Here is a 17,313-nt window from a genome sequence, read left to right on the forward strand (position 1 = left end):
GATTTGATAAATTATATCTTAGTGGGTGTTTTTTTTTTTTTTTTGTATTTTTATTTGTTGTATTTTTTTCTTTTTTTGTTGTATTTTTCTTTATTTTTTTAAAAAAAACATTTAAACTATTTATTATTTAAAATAGTTTCCAATTTTAAAAATCAGTTTGAGCTACATTTGAAAGTGTTGTCAGTCAATGTGGCTTGTGGACAGCAAGTTGACAATTCTACACCATACTACCTAACTGTCTCTGAATTATCTGTAGGAACTACAATTGAGCAAATGCATCAGAGATTAAAATATTGAGATAGATGAATTAATTGAAATATTACTGTATATTAGGTAAAGAGCTAGCTCAGTGGGATAGGTGGAAAACTGGTCTCCAAGCTGGTCTCTCCTTTGACCCCTTCTATGATCTTGAACTTCTTAAGAGTTCTAGGTAACTAATTCTAATGACTTCTAGTTTCAGGCAACACAACAGACTTTATATTGGTCAGAAGGTGTCAACCTACATTGATAGAGGGAGCTTCCTAATTTAGGAGTCCCTTGTCCCAAAGAAATCAAAGACCTAGTCTTTATCCTTATGTATTTCCCATTATAGGAGATTCATAGAGGGGTAAAACACTCTCTTCCCTCAAGGAGTTTTCAGTCTGGTTAGAGAGAAAAGACTTCTACACAGGAAAAGCTGACTCAAAGCATATGAAATAAGCAACAAGAAAGGGCAGCTAGGTGGATAGAGTTGCAGGCTTGGAGTCTTCCTCAATTCAAATCTGGCCTCAGGCACTTATAGCTATGTAACCTCAGATAAGTCAGTCACTTAACTCTGGTTTGCCTCAGCTCCTCATCTGTAAAAGGGGGACAAATGGAAAATGGCAAACCACACCACTATCTTTGCCAAGAAAACCCCATGAAGAAAGGGATCACATAGAATAGGACATCACTGAATGACTGAGCAACAACAATAAAACTTGAAAACCAGTATATCACAGGGCAGTATATGATTAATTACCAAAAAAGTAATTCAAAACCTAAATTAATTCACAGAATAGAGATATCACTTTAGGTTAGGAAAAAACTGAATGGGACTCACAGAGACAGAAAGAATATGAGACAATATTCCAGACAGCTCTAGCACATGGGACAGAAGGAAGGGAGCACATGGTATAGACCAAAACAGGAAGTTCATGTCCAGTATAGAAGATGGTATTAATTTTGTTCAGATTGTTGAGTAGCCAATTTGAGTACTTTGAACACTGTCCTGGGGAATGGTTGAAAGATTTTGAACTGGGAAGTGACTTAATAAAAAACAATAGGAAGGATCTGCGATTTTATGAAGGTAGAGAATTCCTGGTATGGGAACTATTTGCACCAACTTAGATTGCAACTCATCTACGAAGTCTTAGGTAATTGCTTGAAGCTTATAAAGATTAATAATAGGTTAGTAAAATAAAAGATTAATAATAGAGTTAGTGTCAGAGATGGGATCTGAAATCAGGACTTCATAACTACAAGCCTGATTCTATTCACTTTATTATGAATTGCTGTAAGAGAATTATTTAAAGGAAGAGTACAATGGTGGCAAAAAGCGATTGCATTTGTATCAAGTGAAGAGATGATAGTATAGAGTAAGATAGTGGTATTGGGAACAAACACAAAGGGAAATCTGATTTAGTTGAGTTTCAATTCCTTTACTAAAGTTTATTGCCCAATTGTTTCTCTGGCTTTCAGAACTCAAAGCCTGGCTTTTTATCTCCCTTCTCTTTCTCTGTCTGCCTCGTCCCTCCCTTCCCAAGATTCAGAAAGGGTTAGGGAGTGCAGGCTCTGGGAGGGGATTTGCTTTCTAATCATGACAGAGGCTGCTTGTGAGAAGGACTCATGCTCAAGTCCAGTGCCAGCTTCTCTTTGTAATGGCGCTGTCTTTGTGTTTTGGTTTGTACAGTAATTCTATCAAGCTGGTGAATCTGCTCTCCATATTTATCAGCACATGGCTGACAGCAGCTGGGTTCATACATTTGGTAAGTACCCAAGAAGACACATATTCCTAGTGGCTTTTGTGGGTCAGTCCCCCATCCCCAAATTTAATACCCCAAATTGCTTAGCCTGAGATATAAACTTGGTGGGGCCATTGAATACAGAGAAGAGAAAAAAATGCAATCACACAGCTGTCCTATTTTCCACCCTTCTACCCCCAAACTAGTTCCAAATGGTAAGTAATGTTCTTATCATTAACCTTGGTTTTTTAGGTTCAGCAATAGTGAAGTGCATTTTGAGTGAATAGCTGCAAAAGCATGGCTTGGCCACAAGATGGCAGTAGCTCTTCACTAAACACCTGGGAAAGTAGCCTTTGGGGGGGGAAAAAAAAAGGAAGATCTGCCAAGTTTGAATGCTGTCTCTCAGAAAACAACAATTTGGGCTCCTTCCACTTCTATTTCTCCTTTGGGGAAAAAAAAAAGTAGCTTTGCTTCTTCTGACTGATGGCCAGTCCAGTTATTTTATGTTTCAGAATTGCGTGTGTATATGTTTTAAATAGAAATCTATAGATCGGACCCTTATCCTAAGATTAATTTTTTCAATTTAGTTGATCAACATGCATTTTATCGAGTGTTGTGCCATGTACTTGTATTGAAGATATAAAGAGAGCAAAAATAGTCTCCCTACCCTCAAGGAGGTAATATTCTAATAGGAAAAGTTACCAGTTGAACAAAGAATCCTGTGAATTCAAAATATATGCAGTGTAAATAGAAGGTAGTCTCCTGGGGAAAGGCGTTTGATGTCGGGAAGTCTCCTGTAGAAGTTCTATGAAGAAAGCCAGGGCAGCTGGGAGTCTCAGGTTAGGAGGGAGATCCTTTGAGACATGAGAGATAGTCAGTGGAAATGTAGGGAAAACAAAGATGAAGTGGTACCTGTGAAGGAGGTACAACAAAAAACTGATTTCCTATCTGTCATGATTCTTCCTGTTCTTTAAGGTTTGGACACTACTTATAGGATGGCCCATCATGATATTCCCCACCTGGAAGTAATCTCAACCTTCTCTGGTATCCTCTTAGCACACTGTAGCTCTCCCATGCACCTTGCCATTTATTGTATTGGAGTTCTTTATGACCTTGTATACCTACTTGAGGTCAAAGAGCTCATATATATCCTGAGGTTCCCCCATCACTTATTGTAATATGTTGGTCACAGGATCCTTTAGTAATTTTCTGTAATTGAGTAACTTGTTATTGTTATTTGTTTGACTCCTTTGTAATTATTTTTGTAAGGCAAAAAGGAGTTTAATATAAGTATAGAGCTTACAGTTGGGAATTGATGGACAGATTTGGGGTCTTTTTCTATACTTAATTCTATTAGGGCATCCTCTTGAATAAAGTAACCTCTAACCAGTGGACACATGTGTCTAAAATGCATAGAAACTAAGAGCCAATTTCTAATTATTGGGGGGGAGGGAGTAGGGACCATTATGGACATAGGGAAAACACACAAAAAAACCCCAAAAAGTACCTGGCCTCAATGAGGAAGGGGGAAGGAGAGAGGAAATAAATATTTCTATAGGAATAAGCATATATACATATAGTTATATGTCCATATATGTATGTATGTGTGTACATATATATATTGTGTATATATGTGTATGTACACACACACACACGAAAGTAAATGCTATTATTATTCCTATTTTGCATTTGAGGAAACTAAGGCAAATAAAGGTTATGTGACTTGCCCAAGATCATACTGCTAACAAATATCTGAGACTACATGTGAACTCAGGTCTTTTCTGACTCCAAGTCCAGTGCTCCTATCCCTTGTATTTACCCATCTGCCTCTATGAGGCAACATTCTACTGTGAAGTTTTCTTTGGGAGCAGATGTATGTTGCTCTCTCTTATTAAATAAACTCCAGTGGTTCCCCATTACTTCTAAGAGCAAATATAAAGTTTTCTATTTAGCTTTTAAAAAATATTTTATTATTTAATCACAAGTTATCTATCAACCCAGCATCACTAAACATTATACACTCCCTCTGATAGTCTTCAATCCAGATTTACCAGCTCCTTTCTTCTACAGCATGGAAGCCCTCCCTTCCTTTAAGTTGTAACTGCAAGAAACTTTTCTTGGTCCTCTCCAATTGTTAGTACCCTTCCTCAGATACCTCTATTTAATTACATTGTCTTTATTCTTTTTATATTTATTCTATATTTACTTAAATATATGTATATATATATATATATATATATACATAAAATACATATATAGATGTGTGTGTGGACTCCCCTTTTAGAATATAAACTACTTAAGAGAAAGCATTGTTTTATTTGTGCATTTGTATCTCCACCACCCAACATAGTGACTGACACATAGTAGGCACTTAATAAGTACTAGTTGACTAAGACAACGTGTAAATAAACACATCCAAGATACATATGGAATGAATGCAATGTAATTTTAGAGGGGAACTCTCTAGTAACTTGGGGTATATACCTAAGGGAGACATGGTGATTTCATCTTTTCTGCCTTTCAGTATTGAAAGTTTCGATTGTCATTCATATGTGACCTTAAGGTAGTGTTTTTCTTAAATAGAGGACAGAATAGACATGGAGGAACCAAGATCATTCATAGAAAATGGCAGCTGAAGAACAAACTTAGAATCCTGGTGAGAATTTCCAAGACTAGTGAAATGCTTCAATTGAGCCTGAAGAGGGAAGTTCCTGGAAACTTTTACCAGACCTCCACTAAAGCTAGAATGTGGTTATGTCAATCGTGATAGTTGGTAAACCACCGTTAGATAGAGTTAAATTGATCAAGTAAGACTTATTTTCTGGGAATAACTTGATGTTGGAGGCCAAATTCAAAGAAAAGAAGTCCCACTCACTGTTAACCATGGAAGAGGCCATTTCTGCTTGAATGGTAGAATTCCTTGTCGTTTCCAGCAATGTGGTCTGGCTTTGAGGGATAGTATTTATTTAGTGCATCCATGTGACACCTGTAAGACTGTCAATCAGTCTCTAAGAGGAGAAAAGTATAAGTTATCTCTTTGAAAACAATTGAAAATACAAGCAAGGCATCTTAGGTGAGGATCCATTGTTATTATGGTGAATGAGAGACCAAGGCTTGGATCTGTTTTTAACAATAATGGAGCTCACAAACAGTGTTAAGTCAAATAAAAAAATTCAAAATTAAGTGCCATAGAAACTTGATCAGGCATGAAGTCACAATCAGTCAAATATTTGCAGACTAATGGTGAGAAGAAAAATGGACCAATGTCCTCTTTCTCCTTCACATCCCTTTATTCTTCAACTGTCCCAAAACACATTTCATTACTCTACTTCCTTGAGACTTACTCAGCTTGACCAAGAGGGACAAGCTCAGGGGGAATGAAAGTGCAAGAAACAACTTACTTGTAGTAATGCTGGTTTATTCAGTTGTGTATTTTGGTTTTTTTTTTTTTTTTCCTTGTCTAACTCATATCCCTTTATTATAGGTGGAGAACTCAGGGGATCCATGGGAAAATTTCCAAAATAACCAAGCTCTAACATATTGGGAATGTGTCTATTTACTAATGGTTACAATGTCCACTGTTGGTTATGGGGATGTTTATGCAAAAACCACCCTTGGCCGTCTCTTCATGGTCTTCTTCATCCTCGGGGGACTGGTAAAAATCTCTTTTTATTATGATGATGATATTTACAGTCATTAATATTGTTGATTATTTATTTCCTTAAAAGCTTTATACTACTTATACTCAGTGACTACATTAGAAGCAAATGATTACCTTAGTTTTATATTCCACTAAAGTAAATGAGAGCACAGTTATGACTTTTCAGCATATTTAGGGGGCTGTTATATATGACTTGTTTTCTACAGACAAGGATTTATGTAAACCAGACCCATTGCCCTTGTCTAGAGATATTCATTTAGTTCCAAATGAACCTAAATGTCTTAAGGAAATAATGCATGGGAATAATGAGAGAGCCCTCTGGACAGTAATGTAATTTGCAGCCCACTCCTTGGTAGCAACAACTGTGATTACAGAATGCTGTTAGAAGTTATCAATACTTCTTAGACAGGTTGCGGTTTCAAAAGCTCTCCCCCTCCCTCAATGTTCCTCCCCTTGAATTCCAACAAACACTGTGGCTTGGGTCTGCTCTAAGAATTAGACAGTGACAAATCCTGATAGTCTTGCCCATTTGGATACCATTATGCAGTAATGATGATCTCCTAGTTGGCCATGTTAAGTATTAGCACAAACACATTTTGATCTCTTCCCTTTTAAGTCACAGAGTTTCATAATTTTTTTTTTCTGGCCCATGCATATATTTACATAGCAGTAAAATATCTGATTTTTGTTATGTTGTCACTGGGGGGGGGGAGAAGGGGGAGGAAGAGGAGGGAAATGCTTAAAACAATTCAATGGTTACTTCATTTTGTCTTTGAAGCCAGACAAATTTATGTTTAGATTTTTGCTTTCTACAAGGTAAGTGATTAAAATCCTAATTCTCCTCCAGCAAACCCTTATATACACTGCACACACATTTATAATTCTGTGTATGCATACATATCTCTCTATACTGTATGTATATGACATATACATTTGTAATATGTATATAAATGAATATGTGCATGTGTATATCACCCAAGCATTTCTTTAACATACATAAAATCCTGACAGGTCACAGGACCTAGCTGTTGGGAAGCAGGTTCTAAGAGTATCCAGCCACAACTCAATTGTTTGTTGGACAAAACATGGCAGATTTGTTTGTCTCCTTGCTACTTTTTTTTCTCTCGTGTAATCTCTGGCAACCCCTTTTATGTCTTTTGATTCTTTATTTTTAAAGATTTGAAAGAAGTTTAATTGATATTTGTTACTCTTGATGTCTTATGGGCCCATTTTGGTTCATTTTTGAATTTTAATTATCAAACAAAAGATTCTTAGCTTAGAGATAAGTTTTTAAAAATTTTTTCTCCTTTTTATAGCATTACTTTTCCCCCTCTTTGTGGAAGCAGAGCTAGATAGCAATTTGATTTTATTTTGTTACCACTTTACTTTATGTGATGTCCCCCCATCTTTAAATGTTTTAGTTTTCTAGGTTTGTGTCTTCCTAAAAGCAACATTTTGTGTTTTCAAGAGTTTCCCTTTTTTTGTGTTTTTTTTTTTTTTTTTTGTCATTTTAAAAACGTCTTCATCGATCTAATCCTTTTACATTTTCAGATCTTAACCCCCACCACCACCTTTCTTTGACCTCTCTTTTTAGTCTTTTCTTCTGTCTCCTATCTTTTCCTTAGGCCATGTTTGCCAGCTACGTCCCTGAAATCATAGAGTTAATAGGAAACCGCAAGAAATACGGTGGTTCCTATAGTGCGGTTAGTGGAAGAAAGTAAGTACGTCAAGAGGCTTCGCTGCGGCTAGAGCAGTAGAATCCTCTCTGCATGCCATTTTCTTTTTTTTTTTTTTTCCTCTTGTTTCTTTGTTTCATGCATGTAGGCAATGTTTGCCCGCTACGTACCTGAAATTGCTGCTCTCATCCTGAATCGGAATAAATTCGGAGGAACTTTTAACAAACATGGAGGCAGAAAGTAAGTCAGTTTCATCAAGACAAAGGTGTGATTGTGCAATTCTAGGTGATGGCTCCTGATCCCAGTTGCTCTACAAGCCCCTCCATCACTCCAGTGTTTGTCAGGTGGAAGGGGAGGGGGACACACTGTGGAGTGTGATGGCTGATTTTATTTCCTTCCTCCTCCCTGATAAGAAAGTGGTCACAGTTGTTCTAAAGACCGGGACCATACTAAGCACTAGTCCTAATATGTCGCCCTTATTTTTGTCCAAGAAAAATTTAGAGCTCATCCATCAAGTGACTTCAGGTTATCATAATCATTTCTGAGGCAATCCCTACTTTTCTTCTTCAACAATCTGGATAATCTCATTTTGATTTATCAGCTAGTTTAATTAAGCAATTTTGATTCCTAAAAATCAAAGAATTTGAAAATAAAAAAATTCCATTTAAACAACAACAAAAAAGATAGTGCTTTCAGGTAAAAAAAAATCAAAGAAAACTCTATCCTCTCTCTTTAGTTTTATTTTGTGAGGTAAAGTCATGATATAAGAGGCAGCCATACTCTAGAATTGGAAGGTGATACAATAATTTTCACCATTGTGGTTATTTGTAGGAATGGTTGTCATATGGGACTTACTTTTGACCTTATTAACCTAATACAGAAAAAACAAAACAAAACAAAAACAAATCCTCTTCTCAAAGAAGTTGCTTCAGTCAGATGAGACAGAACTGGTGAGATAGCATTAAATTCAAGTAATTTGTACTGAATGAAACTCTGGGTGAATTCTTTGACCTCATAAATGAGTGCTTAGCTCTTAAGGGAATTCTAAAGTGGATATAGGTTACACCATAGTATCAAAATGTGGGCCTAGTGTCAATCCAACTCTTTTCTTCTAAGTAAATAGCAATAGGATAACTATTCTGCACTGAAGTATCATTACTACTTCAACAGGTCTCCCATGAACTGTTTGAAGTAGATTTTCCCAAGGAAATAAAATAAATGTTCCTTTACATTTCTAATGATGGCTTGCCAGTGTCACCAGGACCATAACAGATCACGTTGGAAAGCCTCACCCCCTGTTTGTGATTCTTCCTCACCCTGCCTTTTCTTTGAGCTCAGGTGGCTAGTCTACCATTCGGAAAATGAAATGGTGGAAAATAGATCATTTTCTTGAACTGCCCCCAAGAGACTTGTTTCTTTTCCAAAAGAAAAAAAAAAATATATATATGCACACACACACACACACACACACATACACGAGAAGAGTCCAGTTGGCATCTTTTCATTGGAAATCACAATTCTTCCACCTTCTGATTACCATAGCCATCCCATTCAGATGACTTAACAGTGCTGCATGGGAATGGAACCAAGCTGTTGGATAGATCCAAATTGTTCCAGAGAGCCCATGTCCCCCTTCACACAAGCTGGAGCACAAACATTCCTTCTGCTAAGGGGACAACTGGGAACCACTCACAAAGTAAATGTATCCAAAAAGTCCTAGGACTCTCTTCATAGGATTCCCCAATTTGCTACCATAATTGAGAGTTAGTTAAGTTGATGCAAAATTGCCTGTGACCTGTTTGTCAGATAAGGAAGGATTAAATGTAAGTTATGACCCTATTGCATCCTTTAAAAACATACTCAGCCACCAAACAACAGCCATATGTCCACACAAACCATTCCTCCCTCCACCCTGTACCTCCAACCATATATGCATACAGAAAGCCAAAACACCACCTAGGTAAACTACTTTCACTGAGGGTGAATGCTTTCTCAAAATATCTTTCCATCTCAGATTTGGGTGGCCCTGGTAGGGAGGGGCCTACCCTGTTGAGTAACCCATAAAAGACCTTTCAAATCAAACCTTCACTCAACAACCCTCTGCTGTTTCCTTGACTTTCAATTTTGACCTTACTCTGTCTCTTACTTAGATCCTAGGCTTCCCACAGCTTTTTTTTCTTTGTTTCATTATCTTTTATCACTGTTTTTCATCTGGCTTTCTCTTTTTTTCTTTTTAAATACCCTTTATTAATATGTACTTTTGTTTTGAAAATTTTTTCTCGGTCACCATCACCCATAGATCCTGTTGACTGAGAATCAGTTCTGTCATCAGCACATGGACTGTTCAATTTACTTTATGCATTGTTTCCTGGTTCAAAAGCTAATTACTAAGTAGTTTAAAGAAGCCCTTTGGTCACTTAGATCTTTCATCAGAAAATATAAGCTTGGGAAAGGCACAGTCATAAAGGGCCATTAGCACCCGTTGTTTGATGTTGTTTTTTCCAGTCAGGAGAACAAGATTGATGAAATGTTATGTTTGGCCAAAATTTGAGTTTTCGTTTGGAATTCAGTGTTGAGAGAATGGGCTGTCAGAACCAATAAGTTTTCCTTCGCTTGGGATATGGGCATGTGGTAGTAATTAGCAATATAAGGTCTTTAGTTGAGCAACCAAGCATAGTTTCTGGCAGCCAACATAATGAGAAACTACAGTTGTTCTATTTCTAATGTCAAAAAGTTTCCAGATAAAATTAAATGCATTTGCAAAATGAAAGCAGTTAAACTTTGGTGAAAGATATAGCTTGGACTCTTAAAATAGCACATTGCTCTCTGAATTTTTGTGTGGGCATAAGTATGTACGTCTTCATTTTTGCATGCACATACAGACACCCCTCTTCCAAAAACTTAATCAAACCTGACTGCCTCAGAAACCAATTAAAACCTATGCATGATGTAGGTATCTCCTTGCAGATGCATGGTTTGGGCAGGAATAACCCTAATAGTGATGTATTAACTTGTCAGAAAACTCAAAGTAGTTTTGAGTAATGTCATTATCTCAAGATTTCATCTACATCGGACTGGACTCAAACTGGAAAATGTGGTCAGAAAGCTCAATGTCTGACCTGACACCATATCTCAGGATATTTGGAAATTTGAGAGCTGCGTTTTAAAATTCTCATCCAGATGTTTGGCATAATGTAAGCACAGCTTGCCTCTCCCCAGAACATCCCTTTTATCGAGGCCCCAAGGTGCTATATATTACCATTTATATCAATATATCACACCTCCTTTCTCATAGGAGGTCATCGCCCAATACTGAAAAGTATCATTTCAGCCGTCACTAATAAGCATACAGTTCTGAGTCAGGGGCAGGCTTGGTTGTTTGCTTAACCTAGAAGCCTAGGGTATACCCAAAAGTAAGTTTCTATATCTGGGCATTTGCAATGGAAGTGTTCAATTTGGGACTGGAACAGATTGGGAAAGCCTCAATCTTAGCGAAGCACAAATAGGAAGCACAGAGTGAGGTACCTTGAGAAAGTCCAGCCATTGAAACCTAAGCTCTGGACTTTAAGAGCAGAGTCTCTGTCTAAATATGTACTCTTTCTTCTCTAGTTCACCATGGCTATGCCATGTTTTTGAGGAATCTTGATCAGAATGGAGCAGAGTGGTAGGAGTTGACTGTGGTCACTTTCTGTGGGTCTCTAGAGCTTTCCCCCAGTTTCCCATCTAGGCAATTAGATGGTGTGGTGGAGAGCATTGTTCTTGGATTTAGGAAAACTTGGGTTTGAGTCTCGATTTAGGATTCTGACTCACACATCTTACTAGTTGTGTGATCCTGGGCAAGTTACTTCTCATGGCCTCAGTTTCCTTTTCTGTAAGAATGAAATGATAATAGCACTTTCTTAACACAATTGTTGTGAGGATCGAATGAGCTAAAGTATATAAAGCAATTTGCAAACTTTAAAGAGATATACAAATGTTACTCATAAATATTACTATTGGTCTCCTCTTCCTTCTTCAGCTGTTGAAGGTACAGAGGAGAGAGGAATAAATGACAAGGATATAGGATAAAGGAAGCAGGAAACTACAGGTTTTAAAATTTGTAATATATGGTCCATGTAAGCTAGATGAAAGAAATTACACTAGGCAGCTTTGGTGTGAAAGTAGTCTTCTCTCCTCAAGAGGAGGTTGCATTACCAAAGTCTTGTGACAGCTTATTTTTATCTCCTCTTCCTACTTTTTAAAAAATATACAAGAAATAAATCCCATTTGTAAAATGGGATTAATAATATCTTTCTTAACTAAAGACAAGTGAGTTGAACCAGGTGTTCTTTTTACAGTTTCCTCCAATTCTAAGATTTATGATCTTGTATTCAGTTCTACATGTCCTTATTTACTCATATATTTATGGTTAGAACAAACTTTAATTCTTATCTGCTTTATCCTTCCATGTACATTTTTCCATGCCTTCCTTTTGAAGTTCTTCCACTGCTGGTAGGAACACCACTACATAGAATGAGAACACTACTATTTAGAAGGAGTCATCCAGATCCATTAATTTAGGGTCTATGAGAATAAGGGAATATTAGAACATTTCCTCTTTGCCACCCACAACTTTCTTTAATTTTATCATTTTTGCTGGATCAAAAGCTGCTCTTGATTACATATCAGAAAGGAGTTGGGGGAAAAGACATGTGATAAAAAAATTGGAATCCATACATGAACCACAGTTTATGCTTTTATTAATACTTTCTGTCTCTTCCATCAAAAAAATCATATACAACTTGGGTAAAAACTTCTGGTTATCTATGTGGCATAAAGATAGTTGTAACCCATATTGGTAATACTAACTAGCCCAAGATATATTAAGTAGCATGAGATATGAATAAAATGTTCCATGTGAAAAGGAAGTTCCCTAGAGTTAATTTCTCTGTCAGTAATGTTTATTAAGTTTGGGTAGGGAACATATTCTTTGACATTATAGATTAATAGGCCTTTGATCTTTTAGTTTAGTCTATTTTTTTTTTTTTTTGGTTGGGATGTAGAAAAATGTTATTTTCCCCTGGATTGTGATTTTCCTAGCCATTGCTATCAATTCATATCTGGAGAACCTATTTTTGAAGCTTTCTACAAGCATTTCTTCCTTTATCATTTATAAATGCTATTTTTTTAAAGGCCAGCTCTTAGAAGGCTATTTTTCCCCCTTACATCCAGAACTCCTTTGCTAGAAATTAGGGTAATCTGATACCATCTAGCTGGTAATACAGTCAAGCCTCATCCTAACTGTCTAACTCTTTCTCTTATTAAGCTCTGGAAAAAGAAGATATTTTAACATATATTCCATTCAAAAATTTCTTACATTTTTTTAAGTAAAATTGAATGTTTTGTGAAGAGCATCAAAGTAAAGAAAAATAGCTAAAATATTGATCATGGGCAATAACTTGGAGTAAGATATAAAGAAATATAAATATTTGGAGCAAGATGTAAACTATCAAGGCATAAGTACAATTAGAAGATGCTCACTAAACCATATCTAACATCAATCACTACCTAATGTAATTTTGATTTTATCCCCATGTTGTGAATCTTTTAACTCTTAACTACACTTTCCTGAGATGTGTACTTTTCTGGCATTCTTTCTCTGACCATCAAACAGCTATATGGTACTTTAATGCCCCTAGAATTTTTCTGCCACTAGGGTTTTGAAATCACCCAGAAAAAAGATTCTAAAATGTCTGTTTATAATTTAAGGGGAAAAAACACTTCTATTTGTACTGCCAAGTTCCCTATTAATATCTATATTTCTGGTCAGGCAAGGAAAACAAAAATAAGAAATGAATTAAAAATTATAAGATACCTTAGGTCCATAAGAAACCCTATGATTATCTTTTCTTTAGTTAGAAAAAAAGTTTTTTTTTTTCTTTTTAAGATTTCTTCCCATTCCCTCTCATCTTTAATGCCTCATAAATCTACAAGTTACATCACCTTTTCAAATAGAAATTTAGCTTGCTCAGCAAAAGCTGAGTTAGTTGTGGAATTTTAAAGTAACTTTTAAATAGAATTTTGCAAGTTTCCTAAACACATACATTGTGATTTCCTTAATGAAAAAGGAAAAAGTTTATAGATTTCCAAAACATAGGAGGATAGATTTCAGGAAGTCTGTGAACTTGCATGGGGGGTAGGGGAGGTTCAGTCTTATTTTCACTAATTCCTAACTGAAATTTAACATTTCTTTAATTTATTTAAAAACATCAATCTAAGAAAAGGTTCAGCAGTCTACCAAAAAAGAGTACATATCACATAATAGGTTAGAAATCTCTTTTCTAGATTTGTGAATTCCCATCCTTCTCGAAGATCCCCAAAGATCCTGTAACTTAATTTGGCAGCCTGGTAAAATACCTAGCCAACCACACTGGTGGGAAGTTGTTCAGAATTAACTTAAATCTATGTCACTGCTATTTAAAACCATGATTGACAGAGGTGCTATAATCATTCCAAGATGATATTCTCTTTTAATGTGTTCACCTAACAGAGGGCAGGACTGAGACATAGAAATAAGGTTCAGAGAGTAATTTAACTGAGGGCTAAGAAACACAATCTTCCTCTTACCTTCTGTTTGAACATCATTCCTTGGGCAGCTCTCACTCATGCTTCCCAACTTGGGCTGTAATGGGGTGGACTGCTCATGTGAGTGATGTTTTCTGCGAGATGTCATTGACAATTTCTGAATCACAGACATTCCGTTAATCCCCTTAAGATACTGCTTCAGTTGAAATGTGTCTGAAGCTTTTCATTTTACACAAACTTCAATTCCTTGTCAAATAAACCATTAAGTTCTCCAATTCTGAAGCTCATGTGACTTCCCAACTCTTCTCCTCAGCAATTTCTTCATATTTCTAGATTTTAAAAGCCATAAATTAGCAAATCATCAACATATCATCAGGAAGAAACGTTTGGTAAGGATTCCATTGAGAAGGAAACATAGATCTCAATAATTGATCTTCACAAAGATATGAAGAATTGTAGACAGACAGATATAGTAAATAAGAAGACAAACAGATAATTTGAGTTGACAGGGCATGTTGGATTGATTAAGCATTCTGCTTTGATTAAGATTGAACTTTTTTTAAGAAAAAAAAAGAGGAGGGAGAGTTCACCCTAATACCCTAGAAAAAATGACACTTTAACTACTTCTGAAATCCAGCACTGTGGGTCAGAGACCAAAAGCAAGTGATATTAGATGTTATATTGTATCATGTAATATGCCAGATATTACTTTCCAACAAAATGAGAGTGTAATCTGAGAGCAGAACGTGGCCTATTGTCTGTGTCTGGATATGGATGCCTCTTTCTTTCCATCTGCTTTGCATTCCTTTAAACCCCTATCTTCAGCTCCTCTCAAATATGAAGCCCTATTTAGGAAGACTTAAAAATTGGATGCATATTAAATCAACTGCCTGATAACTCTAATGGAATGAAGACATGTCTCTCCACTCCCCCTCCCCCCATAATTTGCCTCTGTCTCCCTTCTTTTTCACATACTCATCAACGTGCTGTAGCTATTGTTCTGAAAAGGAGGGATGGAAATGTAGGCGGCTAATATGCTAGGCAAATTTTCAAGTCACATCCATGCTTAGAGTTTTCTCTCAAATAGCTTTACTTCCTTTAAGGGGGAAAAATAACAATCTCTCACTTCTGATTAGCAACCTCCAGGCTTGTTCACTACCTACCCTTTCCTTGAATAAGGAATGCCAGCCAAATGTAAATTTATCATCAGAAGGACTGATGAAATCACCTGAAAGCTTGTCCCATTGAATAGTTTATTCCTTCCCATTTAATCAAAATACTTTGAGAAGGAAAGCCATCATGATGGAACCAAAGAGTCAATATGGCAGGCAACAGTTCATCTGAGAAGATATTTGGTGTGAATCCATTTCATTACAAATTCTTTCTCTCAGGAAGAGCTAGTTCCAGGGAAACCACTGAGGATGGAAATGGAGGGAATCAGCTAAATGACAAGTCTTGCTAGAAGGGACTGATCTTTGGTCAGTAATTCTTTTTCTAGATAGAGCAATCCTGCCAATGTGTGAATGGAGCCATAATTTCATCAACTTAGAGAATTCTTAATAAGAAAATTCTCCCAAATAGTACAAATGTAATCTATTTTTTTAGTTTGTATTTGTTATTTAGTCTGAGTACATTAATAAAGGCACCTAGAGGTTAAGCGACTTGGGATATTCAAATATAGAGTTGCCATCCAGTCCAACCCTCATTTAAAGCATGAAAAAAATAATATATTTAATAATATAATAACAAATATAATAAAGTCACCTCAGAAAAATAATTGCTAATGTAGCAAAAGTATATTAGAGGTAAAGAATGGCTCATTTAAGAGCATTCTGTGCCAGAGAAAATTAAGGAGGGAGTCACTTAGGCTTAATACAAGAATAATAAGCACTCTCAACCTGTGAAAAACTATTGCAAATAACAGAGGGGAAAACAACAAGAAGGATGAAGAATTGGAAGGATCAGAGCAGCAGCTGAAAATGTGATTGATTCTGCTGTGTTAATGCTACAGGAAGGTCTGCCCCACAAAGCTTCATCAGAAACCTCCTGTAGCATGTTCTGTCCCCGCATGTTACAGCACCCACAGGTTCTGTGACATGTATGTTGCCAATGTGGGAGCTCTGCTATGTGGATGTAAGTATGTGGTGTCTTCTTGCAGTGTATGAGTGTGAGCTCTCTGAGTCCAGCAGTGGTGACTGATTTGGCCACTGTACCAGAAAGAGGATGGGGCAGGAAAGGAGGCACCAACTCCTTGTATTGAGCAGATTTCAGTTCAATATGAGGAAGACCTTTTTAGGAATTAGCATTTTCCAGCAGTGGAATACTTTGCTTTTTTTTCAATAATGAATTTTCTATCACTTGAGGCAGAGGTTTATGACCACTAGTCAAGGATATCTCATAGGGGTGGGATTACATGAACTTTAAAACCCTTTCCAATTTTCTGATTGTAGTTGCTGGAGTATCAGGAGATTCTGTTTGCTTCAATCTAAGATCAAGGACAAAGAGAAAAGCACACACACATACACACACACCCTTTTCAATCAACAAGCATATATTAATATACCCTCTGTACTTGAATATGTTAGATACCTGGAAAACAAAGACAGAAAGACAGAAGTGAAACAAGTCCCTTCTCTTAAAGACCTTACATCCTATTGTCTATATGTATACATTATATATGTGTGTATAGTTATATGTATATACTTATATGGACATATACACACAGAGACATATACTAATGTTTATATACCACTATTGCCAGGCACTAGTTAAGTGCGTAAGTGTTTTAACATCTCATTTCTGGAAAGTTGATACCATTATTATTCCACTTTTACACTTGAGAAGACTGAGGCAAATAGAGACTTAAGTGTCTTGCTTAGGGTCACACAACTAGTAAATGCCTGAGACTAGATATGAACTCAAGTTTTCTTGGACTTCCCTAATTTTACCTATTGCACCACCTAGTTTCCTCCAATGTATAGTATGTATGTTTCTACTCATAGACATTTTACATATATACACAAATACATATTATATATACACAAAAATATATACTGCATATATATATACATGTATAAACAAACACCTTTGCTTTTTATTATATATATGATTATATTATATTGTATATAGCTTGTTAACATATATAGGGTATCCCCAAAATCTATGTACTTCTGAGCTGTACTTTTAAATAATTAAAGAATACTCAGTTATATTAAATCAATTACTTAAAAGCAATAACTTTTAATTGATTAAGCAATCCTTTAAAGTATATAACAAAAAATACCAAGATGGGTCTCGTTTAGGAAGAAAAATTTCAGTTCAACTTGCAATAAAGTTAGAGTTTCTAAGAGATAGAGGTGAGGACTGAGGACATCGTGAGAAAGGAAGTTAGCCTATGTCTATCAAGCAGGCAGGAAAAGTTAAGTCTTCT

The 17,313-nt window shown here is 36.2% G+C and overlaps 1 protein-coding gene across 14 annotated transcripts in view; it reads left to right on the forward strand.

Moving 5' to 3' along the window:
- Window positions 1-17,313, forward strand: part of KCNMA1 (potassium calcium-activated channel subfamily M alpha 1) — an 891,121-nt gene that overhangs the window by 629,988 nt on the left and 243,820 nt on the right. For 13 of the 14 annotated variants that reach the window (XM_051982028.1, XM_051982029.1, XM_051982030.1 and 10 more), the window contains exons 7-9: window positions 1,931-2,006; window positions 5,467-5,637; window positions 7,269-7,360. In XM_051982028.1, coding sequence (XP_051837988.1) covers window positions 1,931-2,006; window positions 5,467-5,637; window positions 7,269-7,360 — 339 coding nt within the window. Of the gene's footprint in view, window positions 1-1,930; window positions 2,007-5,466; window positions 5,638-7,268; window positions 7,361-7,467; window positions 7,560-17,313 lie in introns of all 14 variants that reach the window. The other variant, XM_051982043.1, reaches the window with a different exon arrangement.

This window comes from Antechinus flavipes, chromosome 2 (assembly GCF_016432865.1).
Source record: "Antechinus flavipes isolate AdamAnt ecotype Samford, QLD, Australia chromosome 2, AdamAnt_v2, whole genome shotgun sequence".
Lineage (NCBI taxonomy): Eukaryota > Metazoa > Chordata > Mammalia > Dasyuromorphia > Dasyuridae > Antechinus > Antechinus flavipes.